Genomic DNA, 26,229 nt, shown 5'->3' on the forward strand with positions numbered 1-26,229 from the left:
TCTACAAACAGGAGGCAAGCATATACAGTGGAGAAAAGACAGCCTCTTCAATAAGTGGTGCTGGGAAAACTGGACAGGTACATGTAAAAGTATGAAATTAGAACATTCCCTAACACCATACACAAAAATAAACTCAAAATGGATTAAAGACCTAAATGTAAGGCCAGACACTATCAAACTCTTAGAGGAAAACATAGGCAGAACACTCTATGACATAAATCACAGCAAGATCCTTTTTGACCCAGCTCCTAGAGAAATGGAAATAAAAACAAAAATAAACAAATGGGACCTAATGAAACTTAAAAGCTTTTGCACAGCAAAGGAAACCATAAACAAGACCAAAAGACAACCCTCAGAATGGGAGAAAATATTTGCAAATGAAGCAGCTGACAAAGGATTAATCTCCAAAATTTACAAGCAGCTCATGCAGCTCAATAACAAAAAAACAAACAACCCAATCCAAAAATGGGCAGAAGACCTAAATAGACATTTCTCCAAAGAAGATATACAGATTGCCAACAAACACATGAAAGAATGCTCAACATCATTAATCATTAGAGAAATGCAAATCAAAACTACAATGAGATATCATCTCACACCGGTCAGAATGGCCATCATCAAAAAATCTACAAACAGTAAATGCTGGAGAGGTTGTGGAGAAAAGGGAACCCTCTTGCACTGTTGGTGGGAATGTAAATTGATACAGCCACTATGGAGAGCAGTATGGAGGTTCCTTAAAAAACTACAAATAGAACTACCATACGACCCAGCAATCCCACTACTGGGCATATACCCTGAGAAAACCGTAATTCAAAAAGTCATGTACCAAAATGTTCATCGCAGCTCTATTTACAATAGCCAGGACATGGAAACAACCTAAGTGTCCATCATCGGATGAATGGATAAAGAAGATGTGGCACATATATACAATGGAATATTACTCAGCCGTAAAAAGAAACGAAATTGAGGTATTTGTAGTGAGGTGGATGGACCTAGAGTCTGTCATACAGAGTGAAGTAAGTCAGAAAGAGAAAAACGAATACAGTATGCGAACACATATATATGGAATCTAAGGAAAAAAAAAAAGGTCATGAAGAACCTAGTGGCAAGATGGGAATAAAGACACAGACCTACTAGAGAATGGACTTGAGGATATGGGGAGGGGGAAGGGTAAGCTGTGACAAAGTGAGATAGTGGCATGGACATATATACACTACCAAACGTAAAATAGAAAACTAGTGGGAAGCAGCCACATAGCACAGGGAGATCAGCTCGGGGCTTTGTGACCACCTAGAGGGGTGGGATAGGGAGGGAGATGAAAGAGGGAAGAGATATGGGAACATATGTATGTGTATAACTGATTCACTTTGTTATAAAGCAGAAACTAACACACCATTGTAAAGCAATTATACTCCAATGAAGATGTTAAAAAAAAAAAGAACAGTCAGCTCTGACTGTTGGTCCTTCCCTCCTTGGTTGATTCCGTCTCAATTTAGATCTACATAACTGCCACAGAAGTTGAGTGTTCGGAGTAGGTGTTAGTAAAAAGGGATGGAGGCTGGTTTTGAGCTGAACAAAATTTGGCTTGGCTTTAATTACTAACAGACCACTCTTGGTGAAGAAAAAAAGTACACACACACACAACTAGGGTTTGTAAGTGGCAATCTACGATGTAAGGTACATTCTTTATTTATAAATTTACTTTGTGGCTTGATTTAAGATTGTATTAATTTCCCATTGGTGCTATAACAAAGTAACATAAACTTAGTAGCTTAAAACAACATACACTTATACTCTTACAGTTCTGGAGATCAGAAGTCCAAAATGAGCCTTATGGCTACTATGACGTAAAATAAAAATCAAGTTGTCAAGCAGGGCTGGTTGCTTCTGGAGGCTCCAGGGGAGAATCTGTTCCTTGACTCTTCCAGCTTCTAGAGGATAAGGCTAACAGCCTTATCACTCTAATCACTTGCTTCTGTCATCATATCTCTTACTTCTCTAGTCTGATCTCCCTCTCGGTATCTCTTATAAGGAGACTTGTGATTACACTTAGGGCCCACCTGAATAATCCAAAATAATCCTCCCCACCAATCTCCATCTCCTTAACCTAGTCACACCCACAAAATCCCTTTTGCCTTAAATGGTAATGTTCACAGGTTCCAGGGATTAGGGCCTGAATATCTTTTGGGGCCACTATTCAGCCTTCCACAAGGGTGGTTTAGAAATTTTGCACATCCTTTTTTTTTAAAGTTAACAATGTAGTAATTTGCTTAATGTGAAATTTGTAGTAACTTGCATAAATTTTTAACTTGTAGTAATTTGTTTAATGTGTCTATCACCAAATTTAATATATAAGTTGAATAAAAAAATACTAATTTTTTTACTAAAATACTAAATACTAAAAAAAATACTAGTACTAAAAAAGTACTAATTAAAAATAAGTATTAGATTAAGAAATGGAATTTTAAAATATTGTCAACTAATTCATTACATGACAAAGTATAAAGAGCTAAAAACAAGTTCCTTGGCTATTAATGTATATAAAGTTAGCATTTTTCAAAATGGAAATATAGATCCCAAGAAAGGGGAGAAGAACAAGTTGGTTAAGCACACACTTGGAATGAAGATACAATGTTGCCTGATAACAGTCATGCCCTCTGTACCAAAGAGTTCATAAAACACACTGAAAATTATCAAGCCTGCTCAGGATATATAGGGCTAGAAACTTAGATTCCAGAGACTCTAAATTCCTTTTCAGATGCAGTTTAACAAAGCAATACAAGATCAAGACAAAAATAAAAAGGAAGGAAACCAGCCTGTATCAATAATGCTTTGATTCTAGCAGGCTGGCCAATCTCCTTACCTAGGCTGGAATAAATGTGGCTGAGAATACAAGCTGGTTGTACTCTGATGGGGTGCACCTCAGCAATGGTCTCCACATCAATTCCCTTGTCCTTCAAAATGGCCTTGATTTCTTCTGTCTCAGCTAGAATGGAAACTATAGGGAAGAAAGAAGATGAGGTCAACAGAAAATTTTATTTCAACAGGAACCTAAAGATCTCTCGAGCCACACGATATTTTTTTGAAGGGAAAACAAAAGGAAGGTAAGGAAATTAACAGTTATTGTAGACTTGATGAAACAATCATCATGCTTGGTACATAATGATATTATCTAAATGGAAAAGGAAACAAGATTTCATGATTAGAATATTTAATTCTGTTTTTTGTCTAAATACCTATGTGCTTCTAGAGAATGCCACACTCACTTATATCTGGGATTCTATGTTTAAATAGAAAAAAAAAGACCAGGGACAGCATTATGAGGATAATAAAGAACACCCTAATGGTACGAATTGCTCAAAGCTAGAGAACAGCAGAAGGCAAGGTAAATTCAGGATAAAGAATTGAGGTACCATATTTGAAACTCTGTGTAGTTGTTTTGGGGGATGGGGATAAGACTTCTCTAGACTCAGAGCCTGCCAAACCTGGACACCTCCCTTTTTTTCCTCTCACACTCATGTCTCAGAAGTGGTAATCATACTCACAAGGGAGAAGTCCAGGCCACCTCACTGACTCTTCTGTTTATTCTCCCTCTGTGGGACTGATAACCTGTCTGGGGGCCAATAACCTGAATGGGGCCTCAGCTGGCTTAATGCTAAGCACCAGGGGCAAACATGCACCCTATTCCTGCTCCTCTAGTATTGCTAGATATGTTGAATTGGGTTTATGAGAAAACGAAGGTGTCATTTGGTTCATTCCAGCTTACAAGTATTGTATTTCTTGAGTTTTGGGGGCAAAAGCCTAGTTAACAAAGTGCTACTCTGCATTCCTTTGCCATTATCTTTTGTGTATTTTTCTATCTTGGGGACCTCATGGTGTTGTGCTGCTGTGGTCTGGGGCAGAATATGCAGGGTATGGTGATTACAGAGTCCCCTGGAAATAACACCATCTTGATTACTTCTAACTGAAAACAACAAAGATTCTCCAGGGAAAATATACAGAGGAAGAATAGTGGGTTGACAAAAGTCCAGGGAAACACATGTGGTCATCCATTCATTCATTAATAAACATTTACTAAGCACTTAAATGGTAAGGTACTATGCTAGGCACTAGGGATTTAGAGATGAATATGTTAGTCTCTCCCTCAAGGAGCTCACAGTGTAATGAAAGTGACACACACATAAACTGATTATAAAATAACCTGCTAAGTAAATAAATATATGCACAGAACATTGTGTGATCACCCAAGAGTGACACCTATCTAGTCTGGAGTTGGCAGGGGGAAGTTTCAGAAAAGGCTTCCTGATGTCTAAGCTGAATTTGAAAGAACGAATAAGTTAGCCAGGAGAAAGAAGGGAATAGGAATGGAGAAAGACATTTTAGGTAGAAGATCCAGAATGATCATAAAACATGAAAATGGAAAAGAATGTGGTTGTGTGTGTGTGTGTGTGTGTGAGAGTGAGTGTGTGTGTGTGTGTGTGTGTAAGAGATGGGGTGGGGACTACATACACTTCAATATTGCTGTAGCATGAAATACCTTGCATAGCAGAAAAAAACACAAAAGAAACAAACAACCACCCCACCAACCACCAAAAAATTAATCTGGAAAGGCAAATAGGGGATAGATCATCATGGAGAGCATGTGCGTCACTTTAAGGAATTTGTATTTTATCCTTGGGTAATGACTTCCAAATTGCATTCTCCTGAGCCTCAGGGTTCTGCAGAGGGCAATGCAGTTGGTAGCAGGAGTAAAGGGGACTAAAGGAGAGGCAAATGAACAACACTCTGGGGTCCCAGGACTACTTTCAACCCCAACAACTCAGCTTTTTGTTTATGTTTTATCAAGTATGTAGAAAATGCTTATTTGGTACCACCTATGTGCTAGGTACTGCCATATGCTAGGGATACAAAGATAGACATGATCCTTGGAGAAAATGACATTGACACTGAGTCTTGCTAGAGTGCTGAATAGGAGTTATTCTGGTGAAAGTGAAGGTAAAATTAAGGGAGAAGCTGTTCCAGACAAAAGAAATAGCATAGACAAAGGCTCAAGGGCAACAGAGAACAAGGCAGATCTAGGAATAATAAAAAGTTCTTTACAGTAGGAGCATGGAGTGTGAAGCGGCAGTGGTGAGAAATGACACTGAAGGCGGGGTCAGGGAGCAGATCATAAAGAGCCTTGTAAGCCATGTTAAGAAAGTTGGCAACAGGAAGCCCCTGCAGAGCTGTAATCAGGGGAATAGCATATCCAGATCACCATCTTAAAAAGAACATATTCATGTTGATGACTAAAGAATAAGCTGATATACTGTAGTGGACCTACACTGAAGACAGGGAGACCACTTCAAAATTTATTGCATTAATGCAAGGAAGAGATGCTGACTACTTACACTAGGATCATGACATTGGTACTGGATAAACTAGATGGATTTCTGAATTATTCAGAAGGTAAAGAAATTGGGACTTGTTAACTGACTGAATGTAGGAGATGAGAGAGGGAGAGATACCGAGAATGATTCCACATGTGTTTATTTGTGTAACTGAGAGAAAAGTGTGCCATTTACTGACATAGGCAAATAGGGAGAAAAGCAGGCACAGATGATGTAGAACTAGGAGAGTGCAGCTGATTGATTTTAGGCATGTTGAGTTTAAAGTGAATGTGATATATTCAGGAGGCATTAGCATAGAAAGAGATGAGATGGGTCAAGGAGAATATATAGAAAAGAAGAGAAAAGGACCTAGAATATAACCTTGAGAAATTTCAACATATAAGATATGGGCAGATGATGAAAAGCCTGGGGGCGGGAGTGAGGGGTTCTTGTCTCATGGCTTATATGTTCTCTATGGTATAGGAGGTGAGGTCATCTTCTGAGAGGGGAGAAGTTAGGAGGCAGGAAAAGGGAAAAGGTTAGGAATGGGAGGAGGCTGAGAGACAATAACAAATATTCTGAATAATGAGAGCAGTGGGCTACGGACAAAACTCCCAGGAATACCAACAGTTAAGGGGCAAGGGGAAGAAGAGGAAGCCCAGAATGAGACAGAAAAGTACAAAACTTAGGTTGAAGGAGAGCCAAGGGAGTATGGTATCACAGAAGACATGGGAGTTAAGAGTTTCCAGAAACATAAACAACAAATGAAACAGAAAGATCCACTAAGAAGTGGATTGAAAAATATCTACCAAGTTTGGCAATAACTTAAGCAAAATCACTTTCAGAGGAATGATAAGCTAGTTGTAAAGGACTGCAGAATGAATGAAATGTAAAGAAGTGGAAGTTTGGATGAGAAAGGAAGGATAGGATAACTAGAGGGAGATGAACATGTCAATGTATTAAAAATCAAAACCAACAGAGAAGAGTTTGAAGATGATAAGAAAGAGTAGGTTTCTAGGAAGGCTAGGGAAGAGGATAGGATCAAGCATCAGAAGAAAGAGTTGGTGCTGAAGAGGAGAAAAAACAGCTTTTCTGAGACTCAAGAAAAGGAGGCAAGGTTGGGTGAAGATATAAGTAAGACTGTGGTGGGGGGTTCGGAAATTGACAAAGATCAGAACATTAAGATTATCCAGCATAAAGTAGCAGGCCAAGAATGAGGCTGAAAACAAGCAGTGGGGTTGAAAACAGAGAAGGTGTGGAATAGTTGAGGAGAATGAAAATGCTGACTAACAGTAAGAACAAGGACTAACAGGAGGCACTGTAGTCCTAGTTAAGTTGGAGACTGTGGATTTACAATGCTACCACTCTGTTCATTTGTGTGATTTTTTTTTCTAGAAGATTTTAGCAGGCCAGGTATAGGATCAGAAAATATAGAGAGTAAAACCGATCTGGGGCTATGATTTTTCTGGTGGGTGTAGCAGAAGTTTGGTGTGCTGGTAATTAAGAGATTTAGATGACCAACCGAAAGGTAAGGAAGGGTAGACTAGGAGAAAATAGACACAAGTGTAATGGGTGGGGGGGGAAGAAAACTGAAATAATATGCAGTTATGACTGGTGATTGGGACTTTTGGGAATGGAATATCTGAGGTGAAACAGTTCTAAAGTTTCGTCCTAAAAGTGAGTGGAGTAGAGGCAGAGGGAAGGGTCACTAGGGTTCTAGATATCTAAGAATTTTGAGGCTAAAATATTAGATGGCACTTACTCTGATGCTGAAATCTAGCACTATGGTAGGAATTGGGGAAGAAGAGGAAGGCTATGAGCCAAGCCTCAAAGTCTCTAATGAATGAATGAGAGTAACCAGGAGACCAATATAGCCAGATGGCATAAGCCTCAAAGGAGAACAAGTTTTCTCATGGGAGGGGAAGAGTAATGGTCTTTTATATAACGTTCGCTATGTACAGGAATACCTCAGAGATGTTGCAGGTTTGGTTCCAGACCACTGCAGTAAAGCGAGTATCACAATAAAGCGAGTCACACAAATTTTTAGCTTCCCAGTGCATATAAAAGTTATGCTTATAGAAAACAAACTTATGGTTACCAAAAGGGATAGCAAGGTGGCAGGGGGGAGATAAATTAGGAGTTTGGGATTAACATATACACACTACTATATATAAAATATTGATAGGTAAACAGCAAGGATCTACTGTATAGCACAAGGAACTATACTCAATATCTTGTAGTAACCTATAATGGAAAAGAATCTGAAAAAGAATATATATACACACACACACACACACACACACACACACACACACACACAACTGAATTACTTTGCTGTACATTTGAAACTAACACAACACTGTAAATTAACTATACCTCAATTTAAAAATAAATAAATAAAACCAAATGAAAAGAGTTAGGTTTACACTATACTTTAGTCTGTTAAGTGTGCAACAGCATTGTATCCAAAAAGACAATGTAAATGCCTCAATTAAAAATACTTTATTATTAAAAAATGCTAACCATCATCTGAGCCTTCAACGAGTCATAGTAGTAACATCAAAGATCACTGATCACAGATTACTATAACAAATATAATAATAATGAAAAAGCTTGAAGTATTGCTAGAATTATAAAGTGTGACAGAGACACGAAGTAAGCAAATGCTCTTGGAAAAATGGTGCCAATAGACTTGCTTGACACCAAGGTTGCCACAGACCTTCAATTTGTAAAAAACACAATATCTGCAAAGCACAATAAAGTGAAGCACAATAAAATGAAATATGCCTGTACATTGATAAGCAAAGACTACCTTTATGACTACCTTTATCCTATCCTACCACATAGGATGCCAAGTATAAGAAGGTTTAGAAAATACTAAGGATTATTTTCTATATAGAATCAACTCCAATGGAGGTTGGGGTTGAAATGGAGACATTTCAGAGGAGCTTCTCAGGAGGACCTAGTACCACATTGGATAGTGTTTCTGGGGAGTCAAAAATCACCTGGAGTTTTCTACCCTAGGAGAGTAGCATAATAGTGATGTCACTGAGAGAGTTAAGGAAGGTGGCAAGATTTGCTTTTCTTGGGAGAGGTAAAAGAATAGGATGGAGACAAAAAAAGGTCAGTTTTGCCTTTGAAGTATAAGTGATGAAAATATTGTGTATATATATTGGGACTAGACTTCCTAAAATGTTTATACAGCTTAGCCCAGTGTTTTGCATAGAGTAGATAACCTCAAAATTTAAGTTGATTGCTAGGAACAAAAAATAAAGATTTGGAGTACTCTCTAAAGAGGTAATAGTTGGAGCCATGGAAGCAAATTTATTATGGAGGAGGCAGCCCTAGCAAACACATGCAGGGTGTAAATACAGAAAGACAGGAGTAAGGACTAAGTACACAACCATTAGGAGGATATGAGAAGAAAGAAGTACTAGCAGAAAAAGCACAGAAGGAACGCTCAGAACAAAAGCAGAGATAATTAGAAGGCTATAATATCATCACGGTGAAAAGAAAAGAGTTTCCAGAAATAAGAAGTATTAAGAGAATCAGATAACATCCTTTGTTAAGCATTTGTTCATGATTAAGATTAACAGAAATCTTGAAACCAAACAGAGCCAAGTTTATACTATACATTTTGAAGCCTAACAAAATACATCATAAAGAATAAAGTCATCATTTACTGGCCCAAACCAGACCTTTAATGTAAAATTTCTGCTGCTGGGAATAAGAATACATACCTTGAACCACAACATCTGGCTTTGGTACAGTAGAAAACCTGCGATTCAGGGGATCAATTTCTCCAGGAGCTAAAAATCCCTAAAGAAAAACCATAAAAAGACAGATTATTATATCTCCAAAAGAGCTAATATTTGAGGAGAAACAACATACCAGTGCCAAAACCCCGTACCATAACATGTGAGAGGCATGTATGGAAAGGAAACAAATACCTTTACTGTATGAAAATGTTTGAACTCCTGAATTCACATCCAAATTAATTTTATCTGGAGTTAATTTCTAGTGGCTGCCACAAATTATTTTTTTGGAAATAGATGGGGTATAAAAGATAAACAGAAAGTTTTCTAGTTATACCTCCACTTTCTCTGGATGCACATGATTAGACAATCAGATCACAATGCTTCTAATCAATAATTTAAGTCATTAGTCCTGTTGCTTTCATATTTACTCATATGCTTGCTATGATTTCTGCTTAGCAGATATCTTTTGACTTGAGTTTCTGTCTTTGATGAAATGTGATGAACTCACCCACTTAGCCCTTAAGAATACCATTCATCTCCTCATTTTTTCATAGCATTAATTTATTCTAGTTGAATGAGAAAGTCACCAGGTAAGGATTATTTCAAACAAATCATTCTGCCCATTATTGCTACATTTATAATAATGTCAACTAAAGATAAACTTTATGCTGTACACCTGAAACTCATAGTGATATGTCAATTACATCTCAATAAAACTGGGACAAACAAAACAAAGCAAATAAAAACAGTGCCAGAAAGTAAACAGTTATACATAAACAGGTCCAAGAGTCTGGCTCAGAAAGGAAAGCTAAGTCCCACCCTAGATCCTCTAGGAGCCTGGGTTATAGCTTACCTTATATAATAACCTATAATGGGGAAATAGATTTGTCAGTAAAACTGGAAAACTTTGAGAAAGGGAACCCTTCTTATGGTTCAAAATGTCACAAATAAGCTGACATAATGTAAGAAATTCCCAAGTGCTTCATTAAGAGCTGTCTCAACAGAGTTTAATATAAGGAACATTTAAAGGGCCCCTTATCAACAAACAAATAAAAAACTATGATGCTCCCAAACACTTGTCATGGTACCTAAAATTATCAGTTTATTTAATTAAAGAATGAAACATTATGTTGCTTGGAAAAGTTAGCACTTAAATCCATTATAAGTCATTACTATCCAAGCACAATTGCATTCGCAGTCACCAGACAGGCACTAGGGGGAGTTTTGAAAAGGAACTATCTAGGGTCTGATCCCAGAGCAACTTCAAGTACAGTACCAAGGTAGGAACCCCTGGGCAAGCATGACGGACATGGTTGCCAGGGGGAAAGATTTTTGCCAAGGATTGGCCATGCTCTCACTCTAAGAATCTGGAGGAAAATCTGTAATTAAGGCAGAATACAAAAGGCAAAAGATATATCCTTCAGATATAATGAGCTACTCACAAATCTGATTGTTATGGTGACTAAAGCAGAAAGATGGAAGAGCCTTGAAGTTTCCCCTTACCTCTGCCATCAAGCTTCCTAAGATGTATAGAGACTGACCCCACATATGAGGCAGCTTGCCCATGGGGACTCGGTCCACAGTGTGAGGATTTTGATATTCTTCATCAACCTAAAAAAAAAAAAAAAGATAAAGAGATAAAGGAAAAGAATAGAAGGTTTAGGGCTTCCCTAATGGTGCAGTGGTTAAGAATCCACCTGCCAATGCAGTGGACATGGGTTCGAGACCTGGTCCAGGAAGATCCCACATGCCACGGAGCAACTAAGCCCGTGTGCCACAACTACTGAGCCTGCACTCTAGGGCCTGTGAGCCACAACTACTGAGCCCGTGTGCCGCAACTACTGAAGCTCGTGCTCCTAGAGCCTGTGCTCCACAAGAGAAGCCACCACAATGAGAAGCCTGCACACTGCAACGAAGAGTAGCCCCCGCTCACCACAACTACTAGAGAAAGCCTGCACGCAGCAATGAAGACCCAACACAGCCAAAAATAAATAAATTAATTAATTTAAAAAAAAAGAATAGAAGGTTTAAAATACTAGACAACAAAAAGCCCGAGTCTGGATTGTGATTCATACTCTATAAAACAGTCACATATGCAATGCACTGAAAAGTCAAGCACTATGACTACAGTCTAGGGCAGTGCTCCTCTAACTGTACATGGACACACCACCTGAGGATCTTGTCCAATGGCATATTCTTACTGAGTAGATGTGGGGGAAGGCCTGAAATCTGCATTTCTAACAAGCTCTCAGATTATGCTGCTGATGTTGCTAGGAGCTTAGTCCACTCATCCCCACCAGCATGGAAGATTGCATCTCTCCCCTGGCTAATGCTCTTTTGCAATGGAGAAGAGGAACAATGGTAATCTCAACTGGCATTTTGAGAAAATGGAGACATACTTCATTCTCCAAGCCTGATCTACTCAATTAATCCCAGATGACTAGCCTCAAAGCAGAAAATATCAAATACTGAGAGTTCACACAGAACATTACTCTAGTTCGGCCTACTGATCTCCATATCATTCTCAACCTTAAAGTTTGATTTTTTTAAAAATCAATCTCTGAACAACTTATTTATTTTTTTAAATTGAGGTTTGGCTGACATATAGAAAGGCCATACATATTTAACATATGCATCTTGGTGAGTTTGAGGACAAATATACACCCGTGAAACTACCTCTGTAAGATTTGATCTTGCCCTCGCCTTGCCCAGCAACAGTGCCATAACTGAGTCTGCTTTATAAATATACTTTCAAAGGAATAAAATCATATTTTAATTGTTCTATACCTAAAGAAAGACTTTAGAACATTAAAATCAGAAGATTAAAAATTATTTGACTCAAATAAGGCAGTCCTTTTGAGGTGCTGCTCCTCTTCTCCCAGCTCCATGTTATGGCACCGTCCAGCTTACCTTGTCAGGAGGAACACTGTACAGCTCTGGCAGAAGTGGGACTCCATTTTTGCCTTTGATGAGGACTGCTTCAAGAGCCTCTCTGTATTCTTGAACCTGTAGAGAAAAGAAAAGGGGAACAAAATTCATAGAGTTCCCTTTGGGGATCTAGGGGAGGGTTGTAGCCAAAGAAGGTCCTATTGCAAAGGGGTATATTCACCTAGTGAAAGGAAAGAAAGGGAAGTAGTATTTACTAAATGCTGATGGAGGCCAGATACTATGCTAGGAGCTTTGCATACTTTTAACGCATTTAATTTTTTTTAACATCTTTATTGGAGTATAATTGCTTTACAATGTTGTGTTAGTTTCTGCTGTATAACAAAGTGAGTCAGCTATACGTATACATATATCCTCATATCCTCTCCCTCCTGCGTGTCCCTCCCACCCTCCCTATCCCACCCCTCTAGGTGGTCACAAAGCACCGAGCTGATCTCCCTGTGCTATGCGGCTGCTTCCCACTAGCTATCTATTTTACATTTGGTAGTGTATATATGTCCATGCCACTCTCTCACTTCATCCCAGCTTACCCTTCCCCCTCTCCATGTCCTCAAGTCCATTCTCTACGTCTGCATCTTTATTCCTGTTCTGCTGATGAATGCATTTAATTTTAATAACCATCCAGGTGTGTGTAATTAAAGCCTTTTTACAGGGAAATTAAGGCTCAAGGAGGTTATGAGCTTCTGAAAGATCATACAACGAGTGCAAGGATGAGCCCAGATTTGAGCCCAAGTCAGCCTGCCTCCACGTGCATGCTTCTACCCACTGTGTACTACACTGAGTAGAGCTTCTTGACTTTACATGTAATTGCTTTTAAAACTGTATTTTCCCTGTCAAATTAAGTTTCTATTATGATCAAGTTTACATTTTTTTGCTTAACAATTTGCTGTAGATTAGTAATAAATAAAAAGCAAAAAAAACACCCCACTATAATTTATGGAGGAAAAAATATATAGTCAGTTCTGCCATGATAGTTGTTTTGAAAACACAAATTTGTTCCAGTGCATTTGATATATTAGAGAACAATTTGAGCATAACATGAATTTCACATCTGCTTACGCACAATTTCAACCTGAGAAGGCACTCAGCTGAACTGAGCCGTGTAAGAATACACAACACACACACATGCACACACCTCAGAACCATGAACCACAACCCATCCACATGTGGTGTTACAACTTTCCATCCAATTTCAGATAACTCTCCTACCACTCCCGAGCTGCTCTCTTCTCATGGCCGACTTGGCTGCATGGCTCTGTGCCTTCCCTTCTATTTAATTTCCCCTTCTATTCCCTCCTTGCCCTATTTTTTTATTCTTCCTCTCTGTTTGATATTCTTTTTTTTAATTTTCTCTTATGCTATCTCTCTTTTCCTCTCTTCCTCTGGCATGTAGGGTGGTGAGCACGGGAGCCCTGCAAGTGAGGTGGTAGGAACATGGTTGCACATATCCACAAGAAAACTTCAGGTGTTTTTCAAGGTACAAGTGCCATATCTTTGGGTATTTATATATTTCTTAACCATTTAACATGTATAAAGCTGTGGCACTGTTTTTTTTCAATTATGAGAAAACCGAACACTAAAATAAAATTATATTTGAAGTATGAAACAACAGTTAATCCAAATTTTTAACAATGATATTAAATTTTAATACACATTTTAATAGCAGCATATTATTTTATACACATGATCTCTAATTTAACATTTCGTTCTTGTTGAACATTTCAATTACCACCAGACTTAATTTGTATGAATGTAACAGTGATGAGCAGCATTGTATCTAGATGTATGCCACCCTTGAAATAATTTTCTCAGAATATAATTTTTGAAAGAGGAATGAATGAATGTTTTAAAGCCATTAATGCCTATCTGTGGTACTGTTTTTATTAGGTTCCTATCATTTTGTATGTATTTCTGACAAACTTTTTAAGTGTTTTCCCCAACCACATTTTCCCATAAGCCCTATAGTTTATACTTCTCAAATATGCAGAGCATGGTGATTTTTAGGGAACATCTATGTGTCTCATTATAGCCAAACTGACTGTACCGTGCACTTATCACATGTCTTCATCTGTGAAATTCAAAGAATTTTAGGGCTTTCCACTTCTTCAATGAAGAGAGAAAAACTATTCTCATCATATGTACAGGCATACCTTGTTTTATTGCACTTTGCTTTATTGTGCTTCACAGATACTGCGTTTTTTTTGTTTGTTTGGTTTTGTTTTTGTTTTACAAATTGAAGGTTTGCAGCAACCCTGTGTTGAGCAAGTCTACTGGCACCATTTTTCCAACAGCATTTGCTCATTTTGTGTCTCTGTGTCACATTTCTGGGAATTCTCGAAGTATTTCAAAGCATGTACCAGCAAAAAGATTATGACCCATGGAAGGCTCAGATTATGGTTAGCATTTTTCAGCAATAAAGTATTTTTAACTAAGGTATGTACATTGTTTTTTTAGACATACTGCTATCACACACTTAACAGAATGTAGTGTAAACATAACTTTTATATGCACTGGGAAACCAAAAAATTTCATATGACTTGCTTTATTGAGATATTTGCAATATTTGTGCTGCTCTGGAACTGAACCTGCGTATCTCTGAGGTATGCCTGTACAGCGAAACTGAAGAAGTCAATGACAGTACTTGGACTACTCAGTGGTCAGCAGCAAAGCCAGGAAAAAAAAAAGAATAAAAAAGAATCCAGGCCTTCCAGCTCCTTTTTCTCCCCTGAGAGTTCAAAAAACCTGAATATGCTTTGTACTTAGTTGGCACATTTAATAAATAAATCTTTCTTTGAGCAAGCACAGTTTTTGAGAAACAATTTTGTGGAATTTGAGAAGGACTGAGAAAAATGGTAGAATCAAAATAGGGTGGTCAAGGGACTTCCCTGGTGGTCCAGTGGGTAAGACTCCGTGCTCCCAATGCAGGGGCCCCAGGTTCGATCTCTGGTCGGGGAACTAGATCCCACATGCATGATGCAACCAAGAATCTGCATGCTGAAGCCCGCATGCCACAACAAAGAAGCCCGCATGCCACCAACTAAACATGCCGCAATGAAGATCCTGCGTGCTGCAACTAAGACCCAGAGCAGCCAAAATGAATAAATAAATAAATAATGAATATTTTTTAAAAGTTTGGTTTAAAAAAAATAGGGTGCTCAAAATAGGGCAGGTATCTCTATTATTGCTTATCTTATTTCTTGCTCAAATAAGGATGCTCTATATAAAGCTTAGAGTAAAACAGCACTTTGTGCCCCTGAAACTTTGGTGTAACCCTATTATTTAAACTCATATTGGCAGTTACAGATTACTATTGGCCAAAGTATTCAAATTACACAAAACTGTATTTATGTAGCCAAGTATAAATGACTTCCAAATGTGTTGGATTTATGTCCAAGTTTAGAACATAGCCAATTTGCAGAATGCCTGACATTAAACTAACTTGATTAAATTGTCCAGTCACAGTTTTCCAACAATGGTTTCTAAACTACTTTATTCATGTAGCTCAAAAAGCAATGATGACTATATTTTGGGGGGTGAGGACAGGGTATAAGTGGGTTGTTGTTTTGTTTTTGCTGAAGTCAGAATATCATTTCCAAGATTTATTTAAAAAAAAAAAGACATACAAAGTCAGGAGGTAAATTCAAGTACCTCTGATGACTAAGGCAAGTATACAGGACTTGCTATTCTGCTTTCTATATTTATTAAAAGTCAAGTCTGAGTGATACCAATATCCAGGTCTTCTAACTCTTAACATGCACCCTCAACTACTAGTCTCTAGAAGACAACTCTGTCTCCTCCCTATTAGGGAAGACTTCCATTTGGACACAGGGTCAGCACAGTCATTAACTGAAAGAGGAAGACATAATAACAATCTGCTAAAAAGCTCTTTCCCCAGTGCATTACCTGTTCTGCATTCCCACTAAATACCCCATCAAGGATAAAGTATGTCCAGAACAATGGCCATTCACACTCAATGTTTTCAAATAACTTCAGCTCAGCTGGTTCATAGTACAGACGATTGGGATCCTGGTAAAAACACAATAAACAAAGTCTGTCTTATCACTCCAAGGTCAGACTATATCTTTAGTTCAGAGGTCTTACAACACAGCCTTTCACCACTGATAGTTTGTTTCAGAGAAGGCAGAGCACATACACACTCCCCTCCTTTAGCAAGTACTTTTGTCATGTGATTCTAACTAGCAGAACTGGGATAATAATGATACTACAGGCAGGTGTATGAGGAAGTGAGACTAATTTGTAATAAGCCTGAGTTTGGTTTTGTACTTGTTAAGTTTGAGGTAGCAGCAGAACATACAAATAGAAATGTTCAGAAGGACAGCAAGAGATGAGGGTTTGGGAATCATCCTTATAGAGGTGACACACGAATCACAAATTATGGATGTAGTACCTATATATAACGAACAAGCAGTCCAAGAACAGAATCTTGGTAAACCCTGAGTTTGGTGAGGGAGGACAGAAAGAGGAGAAAAATTAGGATGGTGTAGAGTTGTGGAAGTTAAAATAGGAAAAGAATTTCAAGAAAATGTAGGGGTAGGTAATAGTGATGTACTATAGAGAAGTCAAAGAGAATAAGGACTGAGAAAAGGCTACTGGATTGCTTACTTAGGAGATTATGATGATATTTCAGAGCACAATTTTAATAGATTGGTAGGGGCAGAAGTCAAAAGGCTTAAAGAATAAAATGGAAGATAGGAAGTAAACCAGAAGAGTTTGAGCTCGGTAATTTAAAAAAATTATAATGGCTCTCAACCAGCAAACCTGAGCCTTAAACGATGTTTACATTGTCAATGAAAGTGGTTACCGACCATTCATTCCCTTTTAATAATACTAAATTTTCTCCATGGATATTTCCAAGGAGAACTTTTGACAAGTGGAACAAAAGGAAGTTAACTTTTCAAGATCAAGTACTGTTTAGAACTAACCAACTGCAAAAGGTGGAAGGGATCCAAAAGGATCTACTGACAGAAAGATTTTTCCCTTTGTAATAATTAAATATTTAGGGGGGAATATTTTGAGACAATGTAAATATTCTGTTTCTGCATAAACTTCCATCCACTGATTTAAGCATCCATCAGGAGCTCTTTCCTGAAACTAACCAACTTCAAGAGGTGGAAGGACTACACCTTCCTCTATTTTATTTAATCCAGAAGGGCACACAAGCAAAACCTGGCAATTAATCCTAACAAAGGTTGCAAACATCAGTTATCGTTATCCTATTTAGTGATTATTTGAAGTACCATCAATGAGGTAAGTATTTTCTCTGAATGAGGCTGCAGTAGTGACCATTCTACCTTGGACTCATTTTGGGGAAAACAAACCTACCTCTTTAGGAGTTTTATATCCATCTCGTAGAAATCGACAGCAACCATAACGACCCTGGGAATGCAGAGGAAAGAAGCCAGAAGAATGAACACTGGTACAGCAATATAATTAATCAGAAATGTATCCTTTGCAACAGCTACATGTGCCAACCTATCATCAATAGAGACATGATACTTAAAAAATAATTTAAAAAAACCCTGATATCAGTCCAGCAGCAGAAAGTGATTTCAGCAATGTGATTTCAAGCGAGGGCTAAGTAGCAGGCTCTTCCCTAAAGCAGTGTTTTTATTTTATCTTCTCCATGGCTTTCCACCATAGGATAAGTCTGTGACAGCCCAATTACTAATCTATGCGGTCCTGCTCACACAATTCATAAGAGACCACAGTTTTTTTAAAAAAGAAAACACAGTTTAAAAATTTTGAGAATATCTGAGACTTACAGAAGAGTTCCCAAAACAGTACAGAGTCCCTGTATATCCTTCAACCACTGTCCCCTAATATTAACATCTTAAATAACCACAGAAAATTTACCAAAACTAAAAAATTAACCTTGGTACAACACTATTAACCAAAGTATAGAACTTATTTGGATTTCACCAGTTTTTCCACTAATGCTTTTTTTCTGTTCCAGTATCCAATTTAGGATACCACTGCATTTAGCTGGCATGTTTCCTTAGTCTCTTCTAATCTGTGATGGTTCCTCAGTCCTTCCCTGTTTTTCATCATCTTGACATTTTTGCAGAGTGTTTGTCAGTTACTTTGTAGAATGCCTCTCGATTTGGTTTTGTCTGATGTTTTCTCATGATTAGATTGAGGTACTGCATTCTTGGGAAGGACATCACGGAGGTGCTGTGTGCTTCTCAGTGCACTGTATCAGGGCGTACATGATGTCAGTACATCTTATTACTGGTGATGTTAACCCTGATCACTTGGTTAAATCACCAACATAGGTCATATTCAAGACTCACAAAGATACTAATTTAGCCTTAAAGTTAGAGCTTAAAGAAAACAAAGGCACATATGGACATACCTGAAGCTTAGTGATTATTTCCTGTTTTGTGAGCTCCACCAACTGATTATCCTCTACTGCAAAGGCTGGGAAGGAAATAACTGAAAGTAGACTAGCATCAACCTCTTTGGATGTTGAAGCCCGGGGGAGTATCGAATTAAGGATAGACTAAAAGAAAGGAAGTCAAATGTGGCACATTAGTAAATAACTCAGGATTATAAAATTATTAGCTTTAGTTTCAAAAGATGTATGTTGAAGAGGATCATTCAGTTGAAAATCTAAAAATGATTTAATAGTGAAAGCTTAGAAGACTAACTACTTCTATAAATCATCCCTTGTCTTAATCCTGCTCTCAGTGCTTCCTAATCCTGATTCTTAAGAAGCTGCTAATGGATAAAGAATACTCTAACATCATTATCTCACCCATAATGCTGTTGCTCCATTAGCAACTATCTAAGCATAAAGATAAAATGTAGCTGCTGGGAAGCAAGATGTGGAAGGCTTAGCTCCTATATCCCTGAAATTTATCTTTTCCATGGAAAATTTTGCATTTTTAAAATTAGAAGGTGAGATTGTATTCACTAGAACACCATGGGTGCCTAATCAGGGTTTGAAGAAGACAAGAAAGGCCATCTTGTCAATGACAAGAACCTTACTCTTTCAATACACAGAGTAATCCTAAACAAAACTGAAGATATGCATTTACCACTTAAACAGTCTAATCTCCAAACATCTAGCCCGAGGGCCAACCGGGGAGAAGAGAAAGTTTCAGAGCCACTATCAAGAAGAACACTCAAAATCGATCACCTCTTGTTCTCGTGGGATATTTAGAAAAGGAGATACTCAGGAGCAGAGCTCATATACCCTTGATACGATAATAGTGGAGAATTCCAGATACTGTGATAGGATCACTTTATAACGTTGAGTGAGAGAACAGGACTATGATCTCTGTTATAGCTCATGCTGTATCGGGTTTATCTCTATAGGATGCTTGATAAGACATTTTTGGTACATGGTAATAAATCAGATTATGTACTCTCATTCAGTTCTCCTTATTCTAAAGCTCATGCTAAATTTGAGTCTGAGTAAAAATACATTTTTCTATAACATTGTCCATTATTCTCTCACCTGGCAGTGTTGTACTTCATCAGCTAGGACATGGATAACTGACTGGGGCCCACCTTTCACACCAAACAGGTCCAGTTCATCTAATGCCTCCAGGGCTGCCTTTGAGGAACAAAGAAGGAAAGGACAACTTTAGCATTATAAATGCGTATATTTCTTCTCCCTCTACCCCAGTATCATATCAATGAACATGATATCATTTTAAATATGTTCAGCAGAACAGAAAATACAATAACATTCTTTATTCCCAGGGGCCTCTGAGGGTTTTTTTGGTCTCCCATATTGTCCCAGAGACACTTGAGATGGAGGTTGCAGCCATACTTTCATGATTAAAACCCCTCAACAAATTCGGTATAGAAGGAACATACCTCAACATTATAAAGGCCATATACAACAAACCCACAGCTAACATTCTACTCAGTGGTGAAAAATTGAAAGTCTTCCTGTAAGATTAAAGCAAGACAAGGGTGCCCACTCTCACCACTCTTATTCAACATAGTACTGGAAGTCCCAGCTAAAGCAACTGGGCAAGACAAAGAAATAAAAGGCATCCAAATCAGAAATGAAGAAGTAAAACTGTCATTATTTGAAGATGATATGATCTCATATATAGAAAACCCTAAAGACTCAACCAAAAAACTGTTGGAACTAATCAAATTCAGTAAAGTTACAGGATATAAAATCGACATACAGAAATCAATTGTGTTTTCTGTACACTAACAACAAAACATCTAAAAAAGAAATAAAGAAAACTATCCCATTCACAACAGCATCAAAAGCAATAAAATACTTAAGAATAAATTTAACCAAAGAGGTGAAAGATCTGTACAATGAAAACTACAATACTTTGATGACAGAAATTTAAGACAAAAACAAATGGAAAGATACCCCCATGCTCATGGATCAGAAGAATTAATATTGTTAAAATGTCTATACTACCCAAACTCATCTATAGATCCAATGCAATCCGTATAAAAATTCCAATGGCATTTTTCACAGAAATAAAAAAAATCTCAAAATTTGTATGGAATCACAAAAGACCCTAAATAGCCAAAGCTATTATGAGAAAGAAAAACAAAGCTGAAGGCATCACACTTCCTGATTTCAAACTATACTACAAAGGTATAGTAATTAAAATAGTATGATACAGGCATAAAACTAGACACATAGACCAATGAAACAGAATAGAGAGCCCAGAAATAAACCCCTGCATTTACAGTCAATTAATATTTGATAAAGGAGCCAGGAACACTCAATGGGAAAATGATAGTCTCTTCAACAAACAGTTTTGGGAAAACTGGATAATCACATACAGAACAATAAAATTGGACCCCTATCTTACACCACACACAAAAATTAACTCAAAATGGATTAAACATTAAGACCGGATATCACAAAACTCCTCCTTCACATTGGTTTTGGCAATGATTTTTTAGATATGACACCAAAAGGTATAAGCACAAAAGCAAAAATCAATAAGGGGGACTACATCAAACTAAAAAGCTTCTGCGTAGAGAAGGGACTTGAGGACACAGGGAGGCGGAAGGGTAAGCTGGGACGAAATGAGAGAGTGGCATGGACTTATATATACTACCAAATGTAAAATAGATAGCTAGTGGGAAGCAGCCACATAACACAGGGAGATCAGCTCAGTGCTTTGTGACCACCTAGAGGGGTGGGATAGGGAGGGTGGAAGGGAGATGCAAGAGGGAGGAGATATGGGGATATATGTATATGTATAGCTGATTCACTTTGTTATAAAGCAGAAACTAACACACCATTGTAAAGCAATTATACTCCAATAAAGAGGTTTATAAATAAATAAATAAATAAATAGCTTCTGTACAACAAAAGAAACAATCAAAAAGATGAAAAAGCAACCTACAGAATGGGAGAAAATATTTGCAAACCACATATATAATGAGAAGTTTATATCCCAAATATATAAAGAACTCACACAATTCAATAATAAAAAACCAAATAATTCAATTAAAAAATGGGCAAAGGAAATGAATAGACATTTTTTCCAAAGAGAACAGACAAATGGCCAACAGGTACATGAAAAGATGCTCAACATCATTAATCAACAGGGAAATGCAAGTCAAAACCACAATGCAATATCACCTCACATCTGTCAGAATAGTTATCATAAAAAAGATAAGTATGGGTGAGGACATGGATAAAAGCAAACCTTGTACACTCTTGGGGGGAATGCAAGTTGGTTCAGCCACTATGGAAAATAATAAGTATGGAGGTTACTCAAAAAATTAAATTAGAACTACCATATGATCCAGCAATTTCACTTTTGGGTATATATCCAAAGGAAATAAAAACAGGATATCAAAGAAATATATGCACTACTATGTTTACTGCAGCATCATTCACAATGTACGGAAACAATCTAAGTGTCCGTCAACAGATGAATGGATAAAGAAGATGTGGTGTATGTGTGTGCTCACCTGCCTCTGCGTGTGTGTGTGTGTGTTTGTATAATGGAATATCATTCAGCCATAAGAAAGAAGGAGGAGATTGGTTCAAGATGGTAGAGTAGAAGGATGTGCGCTCACTCCCTCTTGCGAGAGCACCAGAATCACAACTAACTGCTGAACAATCATCGACAGGAAGACACTGGAACTCACCAAAAAAGATACCCCACATCCAAAGACAAAGGAGAAGCCACAGTGAGATGGCAGGAGGGGCGCAATCACAATAACATCAAATCCCATAACTGCTGGGTGGGCGACTCACAGACTGGATAACACGTATATGACAGAAGTCCACCCACTGGAGTGAAGGTTCTGAGCCCCACATCAGGCTTCCCAACCTGGGGGTCTGGCAATGGGAGGAGGAATTCCTAGAGAATCAGACTTTGAAGGCTAGCGGGATTTGATTGCAGGACTTTGACAGGACTGGGGGAAATAGAGACTCCACTCTTGGAGGGCACACACAAAGTAGTGTGGGTATTGGGATCCAGAGGAAGGAGCAGTGACCCCATAGGAGACTGAACCAGACCTACCTGCTAGTGTTGGAGGGTCTCCTGCAGAGGCGGGGGGGGGCTGTGGCTCACTGCGGGGATAAGAACACTGGCAGCAGAAGTTCTGGGAAGTACTCCTTGGCGTGAGCCCTCCCAGAGCCTGCCATTAGCCCCACCAAAGAGCCAGGTAGGCTCCAGTGTTGGGTCGACTCAGGCCAAACAACAAACAGGGAGGGAACCTACCACCACCCATCAGCAGACAAAAGGATTAAAGTTCTACTGAGCTCTGCCCTCCAGAGCAACACCCAGCTCTACCCATCACCAGTCTCTCCCATCAGGAAGCTTGCACAAGCCTCTTAGATAGCCTCATTCACCAGAGGGCAGACAGCAGAAGCAAGAAGAACTACAATCCTGCAGCCTGTGGAACAAAAACCACGTTCACAGAAAGATAGACAAAATGAAAAGGCCAAGGATTTTGCACCAGATGAAGGAACAAGATAAAACTCCAGAAAAACAACTAAATGAAGGGGAGATAGACAACCTTCCAGAAAATGAATTCAGAATAATGATAGTGAAGATGATCCAGGACCCCAGAAAAAGAATGGAGGCAAAGATCGAGAAGATGCAAGAAATGTTTAACAAAGACCTGGAAGAATTAAAGAACAAACACCTTGAAGAATTAAAGAACAAACAAACAGACGAACAATACAGTAACTGAAATGAAAAATACACTAAAAGGAATCAATAGCAGAATAACTGAGGCAGAAGAATGGATAAGTGACCTGGAAGACAGAAGGGTGGAATTCACTGCTGCGGAACAGAATAAATAAAAAAGAATGAAAAGAAGTGAAGACAGCCTAAGAGACCTCTGGGACAACATTAAACACAACAACATTCGCACTACAGGGGTCCAAGAAGGAGAAGAGAGACAGAAAGGACCCGAGAAAATATTTGAAGAGAGTATAGTTGAAAACTTCCATAACATGGGAAGGGAAATAGCCACCCAAGTCCAGGAAGCACAGAGAGTCCCAGGCAGGATAAACCCAAGGAAAAACACGCCGCGACGTATAGTAAACAAACTGACAAAAAATAAGACAAAGAAAAACTACTGAAAGCAACAAGGGAAAAACTACAAATAACATAAAAGGGAACTCCCATAAGGTTAACAGCTGATTTCTCAGCAGAAACACTACAAGCCAAAAAGGAGTGGCATGATATATTTAAAGTGATGAAAGGGAAGAATCTACAACCAAGATTACTCTACCCGGCAAGGATCTCATTCAGATTTGATGGAGAAATCAAAAGCTTTACAAACAAGCAAAAGCTAAGAGAATTCAGCACCACCAAACCAGCTCTACAACAAAAGCTAAGGAACTTCTCTAAGTGGCAAACACAAAAGAAGGAAAGGACCTACAAAAACAAACCCAAACAATTAAGAAAATGGTCACAGGAACATACATATCAATAATTGCCTTAAACGTGAATGGATTAAATGCTCCAACCAAAAGACACAGGCCTGCTGAATGGATACAAAACCAACACCCATATATATGCTGTCTACAAGAGACCCACTTTAGACCTAGGGACACATACAGACTGAAAACCTATAGGATGCAGCAAAAGCAGTTCTAAGAGGGAAGTTTATAGCTATACAAGCCTACCTCAACAAACAAGAAACAACTCAAATAAAAAATCTAACCTTCCACCTAAAGGAACTAGAGAAAGAAGAACAAACAAAGCCCAAAGTTAGTAGAAGGAAAGAAATCATTAAAATCAAAGCAGAAATAAATGAAAAAGAAATGAAGGAAACGATAGCAAAGATCAATAAAACTAAAAGCTGGTTCTTTGAGAAGATAAACAAAATTGATAAACCATTAGCCAGACTCATCAAGAAAAAAAGGGAGAAGACTCAAATCAATAGAATTAGAAATGAAAAAGGAGAAGTAACAACTGACACTGCAGAAATACAAATGATCATGAGAGATTACTACAAGCAACTCTACGCCAATAAAAAGGACAACCTGGAAGAAATGGACAAATTCTTAGAAATGCAAAATCTGCCAAGACTGAACAGGAAGAAATAGAAAATACGAACAGACCAATCACAAGCACTGAAATTGAAACTGTGATTAAAAATCTTCCAACAAACAAAAGCCCAGGACCAGATGGCCTCACAGGCGAATTCTATCAAACATTTAGAGAAGAGCTAACACCTATCCTTCTCAAACTCTTCCAAAATATTGCAGAGGGAGGAACACTCCCCAACTCATTCTACGATGCCACCATCATCCTGATACCAAAACCAGACAAAGATGTCACCAAGAAAGAAAACTACAGGCCAACATCACTGATGAACATAGATGCAAAAATCCTCAACAAAATACTAGCAAACAGAATCCAACAGCACGTTAAAAGGATCATAAACCATGATCAAGTGGGGTTTATTCCAGGAATGCAAGGATTCTTCAATATACGCAAATCAATCAACGTGATACACCATATTAACAAATTGAAGGAGAAAAACCATATGATAATCTCAATAGATGCAGAGAAAGCTTTCAACAAAATTCAACACCCATGCATGATAAAAGCCCTGCAGAAAGTAGGCATAGAGGGAAATTTCCTCAACATAATAAAGGCCATATATGACAAACCCACAGCCAACCTCGTCCTCAATGGTGAAAAACTGAAACCATTTCCACTAAGATGAGGAACAAGACAAGGTTGCCCACTCTCACCACTGTTATTCAACATAGTTGTGGAAGTTTTAGCCACAGCAATCAGAGAAGAAAAAGAAATTAAAGGAATCCAAATCGGAAAAGAAGAAGTAGAGCTGTCACTGTTTGCAGATGACATGATACTATACATAGAGAATCCTAAAGATGTCAACAAAAACTACTAGAGCTAATCAATGAATTTGGTAAAGTAGCAGGATACAAAATTAATGCACAGAAATCTCTTGCATTCCTATACACTAATGATGAAAAATCTGAAAGTGAACTTAAGAAAACACTCCCATTTACCATTGCAACAAAAAGAATAAAATATCTAGGAATAAACCTACCTAAGGACACAAAAGACCTGTATGGTTCTTTGAGATGATAAGCGAAATTGATAAACCATTAGCCAGACTCATCAAGAAAAAGAGGGCAAGGACTCAAATCCATAAAAGTAGAAATGAAAAAGGAGAAGTTACAACAGACACCGCAGAAATACAAAGCATCCTAAGAGGCTACTACAAGCAGCTCTATGCCAATAAAATGGACAACCTGCAAGAAATGGACAAATTCTTAGAAAAGTATAACCTTCTAAGACTTAACCAGAAAGAAATAGAAAAAATGAACAGACCAGTCACAAGCACTGAAATTGAAACTGTGATTAAAATCTTCCAACAAACAAAAGTCCAGGACCAGAAGGCTTCACAGGTGAATTCTATCAAACATTTAGAGAAGAGCTAACACCCATCTTTCTCAAATTCTTCCAAAAAATTGCAGAGGAAGGAACACTCCCAAACACATTCTATGAGGCCACCATCACCCTGATACCAAAACCAGACAAAGACACTACAAAAAAAGAATATTACAGACCAATATCACTGATGAATATAGATGCAAAAATCCTCAACAAAACACTAGCAAACAGAATCCAACAACACATTAAAAGGATCATACACCATGATCAAGTGGGGTTTATCCCAGGGATGCA

The 26,229-nt window shown here is 38.1% G+C and overlaps 1 protein-coding gene across 4 annotated transcripts in view; it reads right to left on the reverse strand.

Moving 5' to 3' along the window:
- Positions 1-26,229, reverse strand: part of PHKA1 (phosphorylase kinase regulatory subunit alpha 1) — a 137,145-nt gene that overhangs the window by 81,424 nt on the left and 29,492 nt on the right. For 3 of the 4 annotated variants that reach the window (XM_057537815.1, XM_057537814.1, XM_057537813.1), the window contains exons 7-14: positions 19,554-19,652; positions 18,447-18,593; positions 17,417-17,470; positions 15,977-16,099; positions 12,038-12,133; positions 10,631-10,738; positions 9,110-9,188; positions 2,864-2,998 (exon numbers count right to left, since the gene is read on the reverse strand). In XM_057537815.1, coding sequence (XP_057393798.1) covers positions 2,864-2,998; positions 9,110-9,188; positions 10,631-10,738; positions 12,038-12,133; positions 15,977-16,099; positions 17,417-17,470; positions 18,447-18,593; positions 19,554-19,652 — 841 coding nt within the window. The remainder of the gene's footprint in view (positions 1-2,863; positions 2,999-9,109; positions 9,189-10,630; positions 10,739-12,037; positions 12,134-15,976; positions 16,100-17,416; positions 17,471-18,446; positions 18,594-19,553; positions 19,653-26,229) is intronic. The other variant, XM_057537816.1, reaches the window with a different exon arrangement.

Source organism: Balaenoptera acutorostrata, chromosome X (assembly GCF_949987535.1).
Source record: "Balaenoptera acutorostrata chromosome X, mBalAcu1.1, whole genome shotgun sequence".
Lineage (NCBI taxonomy): Eukaryota > Metazoa > Chordata > Mammalia > Artiodactyla > Balaenopteridae > Balaenoptera > Balaenoptera acutorostrata.